The 19,639-nt window shown below is 38.8% G+C and overlaps 1 protein-coding gene across 4 annotated transcripts in view; it reads right to left on the bottom strand.

The window, feature by feature from the left end:
- The window catches only part of SBF2 (SET binding factor 2), a 218,105-nt gene that overhangs the window by 17,901 nt on the left and 180,565 nt on the right, over positions 1-19,639 (bottom strand). For 2 of the 4 annotated variants that reach the window (XM_081840021.1, XM_081840020.1), the window contains 9 exons: positions 17,337-17,512; positions 16,667-16,812; positions 16,354-16,552; positions 11,757-11,953; positions 8,888-9,022; positions 7,907-8,002; positions 4,087-4,149; positions 1,913-2,100; positions 1,007-1,183 (listed from right to left, as the gene is read on the bottom strand). In XM_081840021.1, the coding sequence (XP_081696147.1) occupies positions 1,007-1,183; positions 1,913-2,100; positions 4,087-4,149; positions 7,907-8,002; positions 8,888-9,022; positions 11,757-11,953; positions 16,354-16,552; positions 16,667-16,812; positions 17,337-17,512 (1,377 nt within the window). The remainder of the gene's footprint in view (positions 1-1,006; positions 1,184-1,912; positions 2,101-4,086; positions 4,150-7,906; positions 8,003-8,887; positions 9,023-11,756; positions 11,954-16,353; positions 16,553-16,666; positions 16,813-17,336; positions 17,513-19,639) is intronic. The other 2 variants (XM_081840018.1, XM_081840019.1) reach the window with 2 other exon arrangements.

Raw genomic sequence — 19,639 nt, 5'->3', positions numbered from 1 at the left:
TTTGCCCCATATCAGGGCTCCAGTCAGCATAAGCTGCCCACCGCCCAACTGCAATATACTTTTAAAAAACCATTGATTCTCAAATAATGTCTGCTGTAGAAAATCCTGGCTAAAAATATTTAGATGCAGTAGACCATAACTTTTGAAACAAGTGTCTAATCTGCAGAGCACTCAAGCAGAAAATATCCATTTCAGTTCAAGGAGACTTGTGCCAAAGTACTGAATGAATACAATATGGTGGGTAGATCCTTAACTACAAAGGATAACCAACAATAAGAGATTCAGCCACATTGTTATTCATGTTAAAAGGTAAAGGTACCCCTGCCCGTACGGGCCAGTCTTGACAGACTCTAGGGCTGTGCGCTCATCTCACTCTATAGGCCGGGAGCCAGCGCTGTCCGCAGACACTTCCGGGTCATGTGGCCAGCGTGACAAGCTGCATCTGGCAAGCCAGCGCAGCACACGGAACGCCGTTTACCTTCCCGCTGGTAAGCGGTCCCTATTTATCTACTTGCACCCGGGGGTGCTTTCGAACTGCTAGTTTGGCAGGCGCTGGGACCGAACGACGGGAGCGCACCCCGCCGCGGGGATTCGAATCGCCGACCATGCGATCGGCAAGTCCTAGGCGCTGAGGTTTTACCCACAGCGCCACCTGCATCCCTGTTATTCATGTTACATCAATTTAAATACTGGAAATTTAAACTGAAATTGCTTTAATAAAAGCAGCAAAAGATTTAAACTGACTTTAAGAGAGAAATTAAATAATAACAACCATGTACTACATATTCATGACTGATTATAATTTATAGGGAGCCATGTAATACTTCATTTGTCAAATCTCACATCTGTCACTGTGAACACTGAAATACATCTGTCTGCATAAGAATACCGCATATGATATTTAAAGCAGTTTTGAAGAAAAGGAGATTTTTTCACTGGACAGAAATAGCACTTTGTTATGCGTCAGAAATCACAAGACATTTATGACTCCACCATATCACTTTACCTGTGGGAACCACTCTGATTCTCCAAGTGCTTTAAGGAATGTTATTTCAGAATCTGCAGGAATATTGCTAGGGACACAAGCACTCATGAGCTTTTTAAAACTAGCTTTCACTTGCCGGATGTCACTGAACTCGACAGGAACAAATTCACAATTTAAAGCAAAATCAAGTTTGAAGCTCTGTGGACAAAGAAGGTATTTGCTTGTGTTAATAATGTGCATTTAAAGTAAAATATTGCTTTATTTTACTTTAACACTTTATTAATAGTGTTACTTTAATATTGAGTGGTTTCCCGCCCTGCTCCCATTTTCATGAGCTGAATGGCTGCTATGCAAACAGGCTGCCACAACTGGATGTTACCCAATCCTCATGAGTCATAACAGGTGTTGATTTATTTAACAACCTTGATATTGTGTTACGGATGCTATGAACTGTCCTTTTTTGTACTATTTTGTATAAACTGAAGGTCTAACTGATCATACTCCTTGCATTTCACTGCCATTTAACCCACCATGTGCAGTTTTCCCCTTTTGCACCCACGTGTGCAGACACAAGTGGACTCTTGTCTACAAAAACTTAAGCCATATTATGTTAAGTCTTTCTGTTGCTTTTGGAAGTACATTTGATACATGTTCACAATTCTTAACTCAATGAGTAATAAATGTGTATCTCTTTCAATGGTTCAGGGAGAGAAACTTCTATAGTTGTGATCATTTAAGTAGTCATACACTCTAAAGATATCCTGCAAACTAGCACACAGTTGTGAACATTTAATGCCTAGTGAAATCAGTAGGGCTTAAACCTGCATAATTCTGTGCTGTATTGCACCACAGTTACATACAAATCTCCCCTTTAAAAGCAGCCAAGCAAAAATACAAAATTATAACTGGAAAGCAAAGCATCCATACCCTTAGTTGAGATTTTTCTCCAAATATGTAGAGGGAAGCCTGGCGTTTCAGAAGCCGGTTTTGAAAATATGCACTACTGCTGGTATATGAAGGTGAACCATCTTTCCCTGCTAATCTTGCACCAACATCAAGGAATGGCATTTGAGTGCTGATAAACCGACTGCTAGAACGAAGACTTGCCCACACACCTTTAGAAAAATTAAAAATAGAATGAAATACTTCATATTTTCATGGAATTGGACTATTTTGTAACTCTCCAGTAAAGAATGTGCATTGTTTGAAAAGAAAACATTTGCATCTCAGTTACAATGTTTTCGGATAGGTCACACATAATGTACCTGGAAAAAATGTGCCAGCTTTGGGTTTGACTAGATGATGCTTTGGGTCTCTTCCAATTCTACAATTCTATTCTATGAAGTAATGCATAGCCAAAATCTGCCTAAACTGAGATAATAATCGAAACCACGTCACATTTAACATTAATACAGAACTCTTCCTGTGCATTCCTATGCATTTTGTATGGCTGTCTGGTGGGTGTCGCCATGCTCCTGCCATACTGTTACTGTTCAGTGAAGGTGGGGGAAAGAAGCTACTAGTTCAAAGATGTTTTATTGCTTGCTTTGGCTGCCATCACAAAACCACTTCATGTAGCTGGGTTCTATGTTGCAACAGTAAAACAAGCAACATCACATCAGTTGAGCTAGTGAGCCATGTGGTTAGATCTCAAGCCCATATAGATGCAGTAATGGCACTGGGAGTGAACCTATGATCTAGGCCAAATGTAGGAAACCTTTTGTGCTCTGTATGTTGCTATACCACTGCTGCCATCAGTCCCATCAAGGGTGGCCAATGGCCTGAGATGATGGGAACTTTAGTTCAGCAACACCTGGAAGGCCAAAGGATCTCCACATTGGATCTAAAAAATCCACTTGCTGTATGCTTGCATATGTTACAATTACAGTGTGCAGCTTGACCCATGGTGTCAGCCAAACTACCGAGATGTATGATCTAGGCCACAACCTTGCTGCCTCTTTTCTCCAGGTGTTGTTTCATATGAGAGCGTATAAGGCCACAAGAGGCTCTATTCTAGCACCAATCATTCTTTAAGAACTGCAAGTGCAGCAACGGACCAGTCTTACAGTTCATTGGAATGGGGGCCATTGGCTTATGCATGTAGTACCAAAAATAGTAGTTTGAGTACTCCTGGTGAAATAGGTGCACACTTTGAAAAGGTGATTTTTTTACTAAAACAGTAAAAATAGGGACATGCCTGCTGATATATCAAAGTCAGTCTGCTTGCTTTAGATGTGAACATAGAGGACACAAACAAAAATGGTTTCTTAGGAAATTGAAGCTGGTAAGCTGCTGCAGTTCCTTCTCTGAAATAAAGCAAGCTGTAGCAAACACTTCAGCAGGGAGCACATGTTTAATTTGACTTTTGTTTTCCATATTATTAGTAAAAAAACACACCATGATTCACAGCTTACACAGAAAATAAATGTTATTCCTCATTTTTTTTAATTAAAAGCCAAAGGATGTCCAGGAGAAAGCAACCCATCCCACTTTTTGCTATCGACAAAGGAGAGCTTGATTATAATTTGCACCACATAGAAGCAACAGTCACAGCTAATTGAAAAGCACATGCAGACTATAACAGGTACCAGTGATGAGTTACAGCGATTAAAGGGTTTACGGGTCTCTACGTATCACTCCCCAGCTACTATTCCTTGCCACAGAAGTTTTTTTATTAAAAAACAACAACAAACCAAAAGTGGCATACAACACATTTCCTGTTCTCATTTTGAGATCATTGTTTTATCAGTGCTAATAATTATGTCACCAAGGTCTATGTTTCTTACCTCTATAAAATGTTACTAAATAATGATTTTAAAATTTATGTCAGCATGAATGTTTACTCAGTAGATAACAGCATTTCTTTACTCTGTGGCTACTGAGTATCAAAGCTTGGATGATGAGATAATATATTCTTTATCATTTTCTTGCAATGATGGCAAGGATGCTTATGATCTAGAAGTTATTCCATATCATCCTGCAGCAAAGCTGTCACATGGTAACTAAATTGCGTGCCTAAGCAAGTTTACATGGTTTCTCTATACTGATATGCATAATCATGGAGATGGTAGAATGTACTATTAGTGCAAAGAATACGGTACCTTGATAGACTCTTCCTGATTTGGAATTTGAATGTGTGAAACATTTATCTCTGTACCCAAGCACTGGCAGATAGCAGTAAGGACAGGAGGAAAAGGAGGAGCAATGGAATGCACATTGCAATGAGACAGTCACAGCAAATTGAACAGGAAAGAAGAAAAAGGTTACTTGTACATTTCTATTTACTTGATTAAAATAAAACAACTGCTAATTATATTTGATTTTAATGTCTAGCGCCAAGGAATCGCCAAAAAGGGGGAAAAAGCAAATCAAATCAAGCTAAGATAATTTGGGAAAAAGAATAGGAGGGGGGAAATTCTATATTAAATCATTTACCAAACAGAATAATGTTTATGGCCACTGCAATTAATTGCAGACATGCAAAACAGCCAAAATGATGTGCCATTGTATTATACCAAATGGAAACTTGTCCATTGTGAAAAACATTTTTAAAATGTGTGAGATTTGTCAGTTAAAAAATGTTTAGCACAACTTATCTCTATTGCCCACTTTGATTGCCAGAAGCGTAAAATTAATCTAAATGCAGGGCAGACGTCCACATAACCTTACCTAAAGAGATCTACATTCCTAAAGCACCATGCAAAGCATGTGGTTATTTACAGTCACATTAATAGCATGCATTATTTTGTTCTTGGGTAGTCCTGTCCAGCAGCACTCATGCACTGTGTGGGAGGGAGAAGACGACCTAGTCCTCCCATAGGATTAAGTTACTTAGGCCATTTGGTATAATGGAAATGTAGTTTTAAATAGAAAACCACAGTAACAATGACTCCTGCTTTGTTTTACAAACTTTTCTTTTCTTGCTTAGATTCCAAATTTTTCTACACAGACATCAAAGTATTTGAGAGCAGCAGGGGACCATTATTCCTGTGGAAACATTCTATTTCACTAACATTACCACTTAATATCTAGATGGCTGGAGGATAAACTGGATGCCAAACATTGTTTCAGATACCTGATTAAGTACCATACCATACTTGAGCCAAATAAAAAAGGGAATTAGAAGCAGAAGCCTCTACTTCAAGTAATATGTTCGTACTCCTGCAAAATGAAACTATTTGGTCACATTTCTGACAGATACCATAAACAATGGAATCTAGTATGCTTGCCAGTACATCCACATTTTAGAGAATTCTTGCTTTTATTTAAAAAAAATAATAATTCTAGTAACTGTAATTATGGAGATAAGGGTAAAAATAAGTAAATATAAGGCAATGATTGCCAAAGAGACTAAATATAGACGGGGCCTTCTATATGGAGCTTCTAATTGTTATGGTTGCAGACTTTCTTTTTAAAATCAGGACAGAATACGTGTAAAAGAATAAGCTGCACTGTAAAGTTAAAAATAGTTGTCATCACTTCTGCTGATGCTGAATTGTTGGATTATAATAAATTAGAACTCATATTGGTCAATGTCAAAAACGTTAGCATATTTAATTAACCTGCACAACTTAACCTGATAATAATGAACATTAAAAAATGTGCTTCCCTGGTTGCAATTTTTTTTAAAGTTACAGTAAATTAAGTTTTTTGTTTATAAAGAATGTGACACAGAACAGTCATGAAATGTACACATACAGTACTTCTGAATAAAACAGTCAGAAATGAAGTATTCACTGTCTGCATGGACACTATGGAATGGAAAATATGGGAAACCACAAGTTGTGATATTATGAGGGGGATCCCAGACTGTTCAAGTGTACTGCCATGGTGCATTCTTATTTACTCACTTCCTAATTCAGTGGTACTTCCCTACAGGACTTTGGGAGTGAATAATGGCAGCATGACAGGAGAGGAATCATAGATTATGCTCTACCGACTGAGTTATGCTCCCCATAACAGGGGTGAGTTATTATTCTTCCCACCATGTTCATTTCCTGCCACTGTTACATATGATCTGGTTCTCAAGTTATATGACGGCAATGCTGGAAGATCTCTGTGACTGACAATTCCTAGACAGAGGCTTTCAGGTTTAGACTGTTGCCACTGACTAGCTTCCAAAAGAATTGTGGTACTTTATTCATAGATTCTTTCTCTGTAGGCACAGTACAAGAACCCTTCTATATTATACGCCCTTTGTGCTAAACTAGCTAGCATGCAGCTCTAAACCATGGTTAACCACAGATATGCCACAGAAAACTGAGCAAAATGTTGGGCTCATGTGCTCTCCTCATCTTTCCTCCAAAGATTTCAGTTTCAAAATAGGTAGGTGAGTGATCTAGGAATCCTAGTTTAAAACAAACAGTAGTTAATTGCTAGACAAGCAAAATTCAAATGATGCACTATGAAGTTCGCTTGTTTAGCAACTAGGCTTTAAAGGTTCCTAGTTAACATATAACACTTAAGTACAGATTCTTTGAAATGCTCCTGGCAGCATGAGAGCCTGATGGCTTGCTTAGACTTCTGAAGGTCCACTTATTGCTAAGCCATGATTTAGTGTAACATACAAACTGTTTCATAAACTCAAGTGATACACTAATAGGCCTTGCTAATGACCAGTGTAAAACACACCCATGTACTTGTGCACAATCCCACCTTGCTTTCTCAATTTAATGCAGTTCAATTGGTACTGTCATTTTTCAGTCCAGAACATTAGTCATATTGTAGTCAACAGATAAACCTGCCTTAAATTCAAGAACTTTGGAGTAATTGGGCAATGAAGTGAGCCATTAGACAGACTACTGTCTTCACAATTCAGCACCTTCCTTACTTTTCCACAGTATATAACCAGTAATACAAAGCATTACAAATTCTACTCTCACTTCATTGCTAAGGGTGTATTACATTTTAAATCATAATTTCTATTAGTTTCTAAATCTATTAGTTGCTAGAACATGATTTTCCAATGACACCTGTGCAGATATATTTAACTTCAGATTTAAAGTGTCACTCTTCCCAGTACTTAAAACTCCAATTCTGGTTATTCTATATCACCACGTTCCAAGACTGACAAGCATACTCCATCGGCTTCTGCATGCGCCACTTTATGCAAAGGAATGTTTACACTTAAAACACTCTGCTGACTGCACAGCCTCAGTTAAGTGAGAATCTGGACTGGCTGTGATACAATTCAAAGTGATCAATATAGGTTGCAAATGAAGATAATTATTGGTGTTTAATAATTATTGGTGAATAATAATAATAATAATAATATAGTGGAAAAGTAATTTTTACTTCATCATTACAAGTTTGTTCATACATTATTTTTGTGATACAAGTAACTGAAATAAAGCAATACTCTTCACAATTCACCTTTGAGCTACCTTATGGAACAATTAGAAGCTACAACTGTCTGAAGCCCAGTAGTATTTACAACTATTATCTGAAGTGGAAACACTGGCCTGGAGATATCCACATATTGTAGAAGTGTGTGTGCACATATTTGCATGGCCATAGCAGCTTGTTAAACAGTTGCCGCTTCCTCCTTTGTGATAGGTTCTGTGTGTGTAAATGACTGCATGGGCTCAGTTAATTTTCCACTCACAAGACAGGATTGGTGGCACCCATCATCTGCTAAAGAGCATAGCCCCAGTCTAGTGAACAGAATTTGCATGCACAGCTCTTGGGTGCTGGCTGCAGGAATCCAATCACAAGAACCACATGCATATCCATTTGCATGTGCAGTTTCTATTTCAGCAAGGGTAAGCCTGTTCTCAAAAGTGGATCAGGTGGAGTTTGGTAGACTAGTTGGTAGTATTTGGTTTATACTGAGAAACAAGGATAACGCAATAGCAATTCCTCAAATGTTACCATTATTTTCATATTACATCCCCGTGTAGGCTTTGAACTAGTCTTACTAACCTCCTCGGGCAAAGCTATTGGATAGATTTACATCCAACTGTCCTGGCACTACCTGCTTAAACACAGTGGACATTCTTGAAGCCCTCCTTTCAGTGCCTAAAGTCAGTCAAAAAGAATGGAGAGATTAAAAGTACAGTATCATGCAAGATGACATTACCTATTTGTTATCCTGACCTGAGGCCCAAGAGGTATTTTAAAAAAATACACAGAAATGTTCTTTTTATGACTTATATATCTAATTGTTGCTAGTTTACAACATTTAAGAGACATTACACATAATTAAAAAGTATACATTTGCAGCATCACAGAAGGTTAGGCATGGCTAACACAATCAAAGTATTTAACAACAAATGAAGCAAGGCATGCACAATTTGGTGATGGTGTTATGTTATGAGAAAAGCCAGAATTTAGATACACTTGATTTCACCAACTGATTAAGCCAAATGGACATACTTGGCAAGTTGCATGCTCCTGTGTCTAAGACAGCAGCTTTTACCTTTGCATGAACCCTATCAGGTTTCATCACATGACAACTGAAATAGAATATTAATGCATTTCTTAATGATTTCATCAAGACCTATCTACAAAAAGCTTATTACATTTTAGTCTCTTTGCTTAAAAAACCCCCTATTCCTATGTTTGTTAGAAAACGAAAAGTAATCAATTTCTTCAGCATAAATTTCTAATACTTTGATATAAGCACTGTACATTTTTTCCACCTATATGGAATAGAATTTCATTAACAATTCTGCTTAAGTCAAGTCATTTTACTTTTGAATTTACCCTGAAAAATTTATATGCAGAAAACACGAAAAAATTATATGCAAAAACCAGATAGGTCATCTATGTGGACAGTGAACCATTCAGACAACGGCACACTGAGAGAATATAGAGATAAAACTGGGAAACAAAACAAAATAAATAATAACACAGTCAGACTGGTCTTACATTTAGCATAGCTATATAAAAGCATAACATTACCTGGAGACAAAGCAATTGTTGGCCTGACAGTGAGAGTATTGCCATTCATTTTACAATGGACAGAAATTGCATTCAGTAAGGCTTGAAGGTATTTTTCTTGTTCTATGCTGTTTGATGATTCTAGTGATGTAGGAGCTATGCAAACAAAGGAGGGAATAAATTATATTGATCCTTTATACAGCATATTTCATGTCATTGATGTGAAAGCATTACCCAGTGTATGCTCTTATTTAGATAGCTGAATAAGATCCAGACATGATAAAGAATGTTGAGAAAATGGTAAATATATTCTGGTATTGAAAATAAAACCCAACAAATAAAATTTGATTAAACTATTGATCACCAACCTACCTCCAAGTATCAATGGGAAGTACAAATTACCCTTCTGTGATCACAAGTATAATATATAAAGAATAAATTCCAGTGGCAATAATTTTGATTTCAAAATATCAGGATACCATCACTCTCCCATTAAAACAAGCCTGTTTACATGCCAAACTATGGCTTACCAGGACCACATAAATGTGCCTGTTCCTGGAGAGGAGTCTGCAGCTGCTTTGTTTCTTGTTGGTTTTTTGCTGTCTCTAAGATGGGGTGAGCTCCCGTTGCTCAGTCCCTGCTCCTGCCAACCTAGCAGTTTGAAAGCACGTCAAAGTGCAAGTAGATAAATAGAAGGTAAACGGCGTTTCCGTGCACTGCTCTGGTTCTCCAGAAGCGGCTTAGTCAGGCTGGCCACATGACCCGGAAGCTGTACGCTGGCTCCCTCGGCCAATAAAGCGAGATGAGCGCCGCAACCCCAGAGTTGGCCACAACTGGACCTAATGGTCAGGGGTCCCTTTACCTTTAAAAAGCTCATTATGGATGTTTACTTAACATGCCCCCATATATAGTTTCCTTTATGGCTATGGAGGCAATTTCTTCCTTTTTCACGTATAAAAACATGTCTGCTCACATTAATAAGGATAACATGCCAATGATGAATGTCACTTTTGCTATGCTGAAAGCTACTCCCAAAATACTTCCTGGGTATCGCTCATTAATAGGGTTGCAAAAAATACAGGCAAAAACTGAGTCTGGTGGCTGGAACTTAGATTTCTGAAGAGAGGAACATGTTTGCTTCATGAAAATACCCTTCTTTTTACTGTTATCCTCATATGAGGCTCTCACCCATTTTATTTTTCCACAACTAGTTTTGTTCTTAGAGGCAGACCCCTTTTACCCCAGGCCCCTTTTACACTTGTTTCCTTCCCCATTCCTATTCTCCCATTTTAAAACTTTGCCTCTTTCCCCGTTTCCCCCCTTCTCCCGCCCTCCCACAAGCCCACTCATTGAGGCCCACCCCAAACAGTGTAGAGAAGGGGGTAGTCTCTATTTGTGCATAATTCTGTTTATGTAACCACCAAACTTTGGACTACACATGATGTGATTTTAGTACGGTGGTTTTCTATTGGGGTAAAGCCAAAGTTCTACCTCTGCTGCTATGTTTTATTTTTGCAAATTGCTCAACTCTTGTAGTTAAGCTTAAGGAGTAATGTAATCTAGTATTTTAAAATACTGAAAGTAGATACCAGTACACACCCACACAAACTTGCACAGCTATGCTTTGTAGATTATTTGCTGAGCCACTGTGGAAAATTCATTTATTGTGTGTATGTATTTTACTTACAAACTCACACAAAGTAGTATGCCATTCATAGGATTATGCTGAAGTATTTAAGCCATGAACATCTATCCTCATCATGAACTCTTGAATGATTCACCGCTTATGTAACTTGTGCATAACTATGAATTATTCTATCCACTGTCCTCTTCAGAAATTCCATAGGGCAAGTTGTTCAGGCAGGCCAGCAACACCAATGTTTATCTCAGGAATAAGCCCTTTCCCTCCTTTCCAAATTAGATGAACTCTGAGGTTCATCTCCATGTTGGCTCTGTGCCTCACAAAGGCAGAACAGGAATTTTGTACCCCAGGGGAATGCCAGATGAGGCTGCAGCATGCCTCCACCCCTCAGATTCTAGTGAATGAGAAGCATTCTGTATGCTGCTTACTGGAGTGATACTGCAGAGCAGCCTTCCCGAACTTAGAGCTCTTTTGGTGCTTTAGATTACAGCCACAATTATTCTTGAGCACCGGCGGCTGATGGGAGCTGAAGTTCAATATATCTAAAGGGCACCGGGGGGGGGGGGCACTGGTATCCACATAATTCCATGACAACATGGTACAGGCCATCATAAATAAGACTGCTGTAGGACTGAACTTCCATGTTATTCTCTTGTTTGATGAACATTTTAGTAAATGTCTATGAGCTCTAGTATCCACTTCCTGATGGTGGTTTCTCTAAGACACTTCAGAAGGAAGTTCACAAGAAGGCATAAGCAATTCAACCCATCATTCATTCCATTATGCTCCTAAGTATTTTTATTTCAATTATCAGCCCCAATGCAAATATTTGCAATGTTTCAGAGAGGAGGGGAGAAATACAAGAGATGGCCCTGTATTTATAATGGTTTGTGTCCAATGTAAGTCTCTTGTTTTTACACTTGTATGATGGGACTCCCCACTTTCACAGTGTGACTCATAAATCTTTCCAGAAGTTGTCCCACCTTCTAGAGCAGATCTGGACAAAGCATGGGGTGTACATTGGGGAAGGAAGCCTTGTTGCACAAGTGGAAATCTTCACTGATGACCCAAAGGAGTTGAATACTGCCCTAAATGTTAAATTCCATGGCTGGCACCCACTATGATACCATGGAGTATTATTTTGGGAAGACAAAAACTAGAAAAACATAATAAAAAGCAGACTGCGTAAACTTATATTGAAGACACTTCTTTCCCACAAAATACCCTGGAAGTGAAACATGCACTCACCTGAAGTTTGTGTATTTTGAGATTTGAAAAGGCCAACAACTCCTTTGCCATGAAAGCCACCGGCTCGAAGCAGAAGTGTGCTGGTTTTTGAGTTTTTCCAACAGACGACTGGCAAGCGATTGTGTCTGTAACAGCGAGCTACTCTCTGCAGGCTGCTGTCCTGCACACACTGAGGTACCACTAGTAGCCCTGGATAGCTAAATCAATAAGAAGGGGGAGGAGAGAATTAGATGGTTCAGATAAGCCAAGCTGTAGTACCAGGCTACAAGGAAAACAGATGTGATTGAGGAACACTTCTTACTTATTCCAAATGTTTCAGTTAATCAGATACTGTGTGAATTCAAAACCCACCAATCATGTTAGCCAAGTTTGCATTTCTAAATCTAGCTCCAGTTCTACCCACTTGAGCCATCTCCAATGATCCAGAAGAAGAGGGGAATAACAAGATTAAAGCAAAGCATCCAACTTCCCTTTATAATTTTATTGATCACATTGTCAAAATGAATAACTTTCTTTGCTACATCATTTAGGGATATAATTAAAGAACATTATTTTTGAAATGTTTACAACACATTATTTTGTTTCTCAGCATAAAAAGGTCTCTTTTGCCTGCCCTGTCACTAACAGAGGCAAAACCTTCACCTATAAATACTAATGCCTTCCTTCCCAGTTGTGGTATTCCCTCCTGTGAGGGATCCTTTTTAAAAGGAATTAAAACATTTCTGTCCTATGAGGCTTTTGAGTTGTTTTAATTCCCTTTTTTATATTGACTCTTCCTGGTTTTATGCTTTTTTTTGTTTGAATTAGAGTGTTGCTTTTATTATTTTACAATGAGGTAGGTCCCTATGGAGCTGAACTGTAAAAATTGGCATATTGAATAGAAATGATAACATCAGAATTTATCAAGTTCTATATTAATTTATTTTTGTATTTACAGCTCACATTTAAAGTACAGTATGATCACATCTTACATAGATTTAACTTGCGTGATTTCAACTATACACAGATGGAAGCAGGCTGGTTGAAACTTCAAGTTAAATCCAAGCAAGGTGGAGAGTTTAAAAGCTCTTCTTGCACCAGGTCTGCCATCTGCCATCCTGTGAAGTCTCACATGAGCATCCCAGAGATGGTGCACTGAGCAGACACTGCACCTCAAACAAGACAGAGAGCACGTTATGCACTGGATAACCCAATATTGTGGGGTCATCAGAGTTCTTGCACAACCATCCCTAGCCTCTAAGTTTGTGCACTGAGCAGTTTTGGGTTACCCAGTGTGAAAAGAGCTTTTAAGCTCTCCACTTTGCTTGCTGGGCAAGGCCTGCATGGCGCACAGGCTCTGGGAGTATGGGGGATTCTCTCTACCCCTCACCTGTTAGCCATTGGGTGGAGCCAAGGGTTTGGGTATACATGATCTTCATGTGGTACCTCTGGTTACATACTTAATTCGTTCCAGAGGTCCGTTCTGAACCTGAAACTGTTCTTAACCTGAAGCACCACTTTAGCTAATGGGGCCTCCCACTGCTGCCGCACCACCAGAGCACGATTTCTGTTCTCAACCTGAAGCAAAGTTCTTAACCCGAGGTACTATTTCTGGGTTAGCTAAGTCTGTAGCCTGAAGCGTATGTAACCTGAAACGTATGTAATCTGAGGTACCACTGTACAAGGAACTCTTGGAACTGAACCTTGCACAATATGCAATTGTACTGTACACAAATTAATTCAAATAATTTATCCCAGCACATGAAGTGGTTTACTTATTATTTTCTTCCTTGATCATTTTATCGTTGATGGATACAAACAGTTGATATGGTTTTTGATGAGGCTTGATAGTAAAGCCAAACACAGGGGTTGCCAGGTTTCTGTTTTTCCCTCTCCCTCTTCTCCTGCAAGCTTTGCTGCTATCACCCTGAGCATCTCTGGCTAGCCAGAGCCAAGAAAGACGCCCTTCCAACTTTTGGAGGGCTTGATGGTTTGTATTTGGGTGCCTTAGTCAAGCAGCAGCTGCCAAACAGCCCACAGCCTTCTTCTCAATCTTAAGAGCTGGGCGAGAGGACAGAGATTACAGCACAACTGCCAGAAAGAAGGCTTTTATCATTCATCATGTTTACCAGAGGAAGGTGGCACACTTGCCATGGCAAGTGAAAATGAGGAAGCCTGCGGATACTTTCCAACAACATAAATTATTCACAGCACGATTCTTAACATGTTATTATATTACATTTTAAGATTAAGTGTTATTAAATAGTTCCTTTGAAAGCAGTAAGGGGGTCACTACAGCAACACAGAAAGAAACAGCATGGTACATTTCATACTTGTCCTAGACTGATTGTTTACAGGCACTTACTTTTTATGAGCAAGAATGTTTAGATGCTCTAATTTAACACACTAAACACTGCCAGTACTTTGGCTCTGACAAGGAACCAACTCTGGCTTGCATCAAAATCCATTTAAACAGCTCTGAAATGATAGTAAGCAAACTGCTAGTTATATAATTTATTTAAAAAAATAGAGCAAGTTAACAAAGAAACGCAGCTGCTTCAGATTCTACTCCAACCCTGGCTGAAAGAGAAAAGATTTCAGGGACTCCGGATGTTTTTAAATAAGGTGAATTTGAACACGTGTCTAAAGTCATTTACATAAAAGTTAAGATGATTAAAAATTACATTTCTAATCTATATGAATATTTCCTGGTTTTGAGAAATGCACAGTATGGTCTTGTATGACATTAAGGAAAGTGAAGCTCTTATGTTTCTGAAAAAATAAATTCCCAGGGCTGACTGCAAAATTCATTTGACACCCCCCCCACACACACACTTCTAAGAAAAGTGAAGGGAAAATGCACTATAAATTGTAGAATAGCAATCATTTGATGCAACCTCATATAACTTTCCTTCTTTGATTCAAATCAGAAAGAGTGCTCAATACATAGTCGATGTCATGGAACCTCCCTGCAAACCTTGTGCAAACAAAATCTATGAATGCTCAATAAACAGCCTGTTTATAGAGACCTGAAAGAACAAAAACAGATCTGTTCAACTTTTGTTACTGATGAACACTGCTAGCCCCTCGAAGCACATGTGGGCTTTAAAGCCTTGTGGATGGGAAACTCTAGGTCTCTAAAAGGCTATCAAAGAGGCTGGGTAGACTCTGGCAACTGCAGAAAGATAGTGGCTTGCTGACTAGTAACACCCCACCCTCCAAACCTTCCCCAACTCTTGAACATATTCCACAATTCTATACAAACTTACAAATGTGTATATGTATTTTAAGGTGAACCAACTATATAGCTTTTATATACACCAACAGGCAAACCACCTAGAGCAAAATAGCAATAAATAAAATAAAATAGCAGAATAGCATTTTATATTCAACAATGAAAACACCAAATGATAAACCAAATGCTTTTATTAGCTACCTGCAGGATTGGCACAATTTCTATTTCATGCAAATTCTGTTTTCTTAGGTGCAGAAGCATATTGCTTCCATCCAGCACAGCTTTTTCAGGAGAATCCAGAATCTGGTCTTGCTAATTGGTGGGGATGAGCCTCTGGCTCATCATTTTGACGATTAAGTCAATCAACTTGAGAGCAATTTAATTGCTACAATAACTGTTCCAGTTCCAGCTGAAGTGTCCAGTGTTTGGGGGATCAATTTCAGCTTGTGCAGCCTGATGATATGGGTGAGGTACTTGCAGGGCTGTATCCAACTATGTGTCCTCTGGATCGCTGCCCATTGTGACTGGTGACATTCTGCTTGGGGGTCTTGAATTGGTGGGTCAAGGGTGCGCTCAATGCTTCGTTGCATAACGGAGGAAGTGACTTCCGCCCTAAAGGAGACGATGGTGCAGCCACTACTGAAAAAGCAGGCACTGGATCCAATCAATTGTAACAACTATTACCCAGTTTCAAATATTTCTTGGGGTGGGGGAGGAGGATAATTGAGAGGATTGTGGCAGAACTGCAGACATTATTGAATGAGACTGATTATCTGGATCCATTCCACTCTGGGTTCAGGCCAGGGTTCAGGCCTGTACTGGTATTCTTCTGGACCAACTCTGTGGATGGGCATAGTGGCACTTTATTATGGTGGCTCTGTTACAAGGTCATGTCCAGAGATTAGCATAGGGTGACTGTTCTTCAGCCTTCTGGTATTTACACTTTGGAGTGCCATGGTACACCATTTTGTCCCCAATACTAATCAGAATCTATATGAAGTCATTAGGAGTTTGCTCCACCTCAAATCACTAAGATTGGAGCTCAGAACCAGATTGTTATGGGGGGGTGTAGTTTGGCCAAAAGCACCTTGAAGGCCAATAGTGAGAAGTCATGGCATGTAATGTAAGTAAATACTGTGTTGGACTATTATTCCATCTAGCTAACTATTGTGTACACTGACTGGCAGGATTTCAGACAGAAGTGTTTGCCAGCCCTACCTGGAAATGCCAGGGATTGCAAAGCAAGAGCTACAACCCTTCCCTTCTAGAATTAAAAATATTTCACATCAAGAAGGCTTTGTAACATTTGTCAAAACGCAATGCCATTTGGAATGTATTTTATGGGTTGTGGTTTTAATAATTACGACAAGAAAGTTGGCTCACCTTCTGCAAAGAGAATACATCCTGTTCAAGGCCGTTATTCGAAAGTACTCTGTTTTTGAGCGAGAAGAGCTATTACTGATAGTTCCCAAGCCCAAGCGTTGATAATCTCTAAAACAAGCTCTTTCCACTAGCTGTTCCATAGTTGATTTCTCTGATGCTTTCAAAGTAGCACTAGTGTGCATTTCACTGTCATCTGAAACTAAAGTTGTATTATTTTACTATCTTAATATTTAGTGAAGCAAGTACACTGAAGAGTGTAATACATTAGCTGAATTCAGATATTTACAGAAAAGCCCCTCTAAAGTTTTCTTACCTGATAGATCATCCTCCTCATTCCACCCAGGACGATTCACTCTTTCTTCCACAATTGTCCCCGTTTTCTTCTTTAGTAGGTACTGTCGTCCAATTGTCATCTTCCCTGCACGTTTTGCTCCTTTTACAATTGTTTTTGAAAGAGTGCTACAATTTAGAAAAGAAGCAAAATATCTGTATCGTGGTTGAAAGAGGAAAACTGGACATTATCCCTTCTAGGAACTTCCTCTCCAACAGCCACTAGAGAAATGTGTGGAATATATACAAAGTATAGATGTGATCCCATGCCTTCTAATGAATATTGTACATGAAAGGGTTTTTTGTTGCAGCATGTTCTCAATCTTTGTATTTCACAAATAATCAGAGGCATATTTTCATGATGCAGGTCCCTCTCTCACCAACAGGAAGATTTGGTGAGGTGATTTGGGAGCAAGAAATACAGAAAATCCCACCTTAATGATCATAATGTTGCATATTATAATTATAATTATTACGCAATTTTCATTAGAATTCTCACATATATTGCAGCATCTCCTTTACTAAATCATGCTATAAGCGTGATTTTAAAACTTCTTAAATATAACTCCGTTGCATAACCCTTTTTGAAACTAATAATATATAACAGTATTTATAAGAAAGAAGCAAACATACAAAAAGGGACCATTCCTTACCGAAAGGAAGTGTTCTTTTCTTTTTGCTTTGGTAAGATTATCTGAGGTGCAGTTTGACCAGCTGCAAAAGCAAAAGTGCTAAAGATGGACTGGGGGTAGCGAAACTTCATTAGCTGTTTCTTAAATATCTCTACAACTTCAGGGCCCACTTCTTCATCAAAAGCTACCTTAATCAGCTATGTATAAAAAAGATGCAATGAATTAAAAATAAAAGGTAAAATAAAATATAATAAATATAAAATCAAAGTTTCTAAAATATTATGAAATATTATTATAAAATAGTATTACTGATTTATGAAGCAATTTATATAAACTTTATGGTTAATTAAATCATTTTTTAAATGCATTGCTTACAAATTAGAAAAGACAAAAGAAAATGTATAACATCAAAGAAAATCATACTGGAGTTTTGACAATAATAGTAATAGGGAAGTTTTTAAATGTTTAGGGAAGTTTTTAATGTTGGATATTTTATTCTGTTTTTAATCTGTTGGGAGCCACCCAGAGTGGCTGGGGAAACCCAGCTGGATGGGTGGGGTATAAATAATAAATTATTATTATTATTATTATTATTATTATTATTATTATTATTATTCCAACACACTGTATGTATTTATTTAAAAACACTATGTGGAATGGTATAAGTTGAAGGTGTTATTTTGGTTTGTCTCATGAATAACAAAGAGAAGAAAATACAAGCATTAAAATGAGGCAGAAGATTTCTATGCTATTTTGTTTGAAAAGCAATTAAGATTAATCAGTGTCACATTTATGTTGAACAGACCCAACATTTGGGCAAAAGGACAAACTATTTTCCATAATATTGTCCCACTGTTTGCAAGCCTGTCCATCTTCTCTTGAAATGCTTTGGAAATATGGGCAGGGTAAATGCCATCAGAAACATAGCTGTCAAGTGTCCCTTATTTGAAGGGACAGTCCCTTATTCCAGCGCCATGTCCTGCTGCTGTCCCTTATTGATGGATGTCCCTTAAATGTCCCTTAAATTTCAAAGGAAGCAGCTCCTCTCCCTCCCTCCCTGCCGGCCAGGGAGGAGGGAGGCTCCAACTGTGTTGCTTGGCTGTGTACTGGGGGGTGGAGCTTGTATGCCATGTGTGTGGCTAGTTAATGCAAGCTGAGGGGTTTTTTGAATGCTGGTCGCCATTTTGTTGCATGTGCTGCTGCAAACTTTGCAGTGCAAAGCCAGGCCGGGGAACCATCCTAAGTTGAGGCTGCATAGGCCTTGTGGTGCATGTGATTCAGATTCTATTCAGTTGAACCTCTGGTTACAAAGTTGGTTGGACAGTGTTCTCGAAGCTACCAGCATGAGTTTGACCAGACTGCAGGAGGACAGGAAGACTGGAGTGCCTGGAACAGGTGAGGCTGCAGGTCCCTTATTTTGGCTGCTGGTCCCTTATTTTCAAATCTGTAAGTTGACAGCTATGATCAGAAAGCTGAGACAGAGTGGAGGATAATAGAGTATGTTTGGGGAACCTGGAACAGGACTCTCCCAAATGCTTCTTCCTACAGAAGCTGCTTATGAGACTGGCACTGCATCCCCTGGCCTATTTGCATGTCTTGTAACCAAGGTGCTTCAATACTAAGGGAAGGCAAAAACTGCCATGCTTATAAGGCCTGGAAATAAATAAGCAATACGGAAAGTGGGCAAACAGAAGTTAGGTACAGTAACTCATGACCCCACAGAACTATGGCCCAGGTTTATGGATACATTCCATATATACTTTCACTCTTTGATGGGCATTTTGCTTAAGTTCTCTATTGTACTATGAACAAGTCATGGGCAACCTATTTTTAAATGAAGGCGATGGCACTTTATTAATTTATGAAAATGACATCCAATGTTGTATAAAAATTGTCCAGATTTTTGCTAAGAAACCCTACTCTACATTTCTGTCATAAATTTGAGGCAGATGCATTGAGTGACAAAGATTAAAATAGTGTTCTTGGTACATCTGCCTAGTGTACCTAGACCCGGGGTCACCAAACATGGTGCCCTCAGATATCTGCCTTGCACTGGTGCTGTGAGGGGAGTGTGCTTGCTTTTTTTGGATCTGTGTTTTATTTGTTTTTGAGTTTTGTCTGTTGCAGTGGGAGAAATCTGAGCATCACCAGTTTTCTTCTGCAAAATGAGTATTTTGTGGTGCCAACATCAGTTGCTTATTTTTCCAGATGTGGACCTTAAAAGGAATGCTCCTAGGAAAAAGTATTATAGTTGTAATGGTTTCCATTTTTTTAAGATGATCTCTCTTTTCAGTTGAATTAATTCATACTCTGCCTTTCTACAG

The sequence above is a fragment of the Podarcis erhardii genome (genome assembly GCF_964252035.2).
Source record: "Podarcis erhardii genome assembly, chromosome: 1".
Taxonomy (NCBI): Eukaryota; Metazoa; Chordata; class Lepidosauria; order Squamata; family Lacertidae; genus Podarcis; species Podarcis erhardii.
Note: the sequence above shows the minus strand (reverse complement) of the source record. Positions and strands in the feature narration are given on the sequence as shown.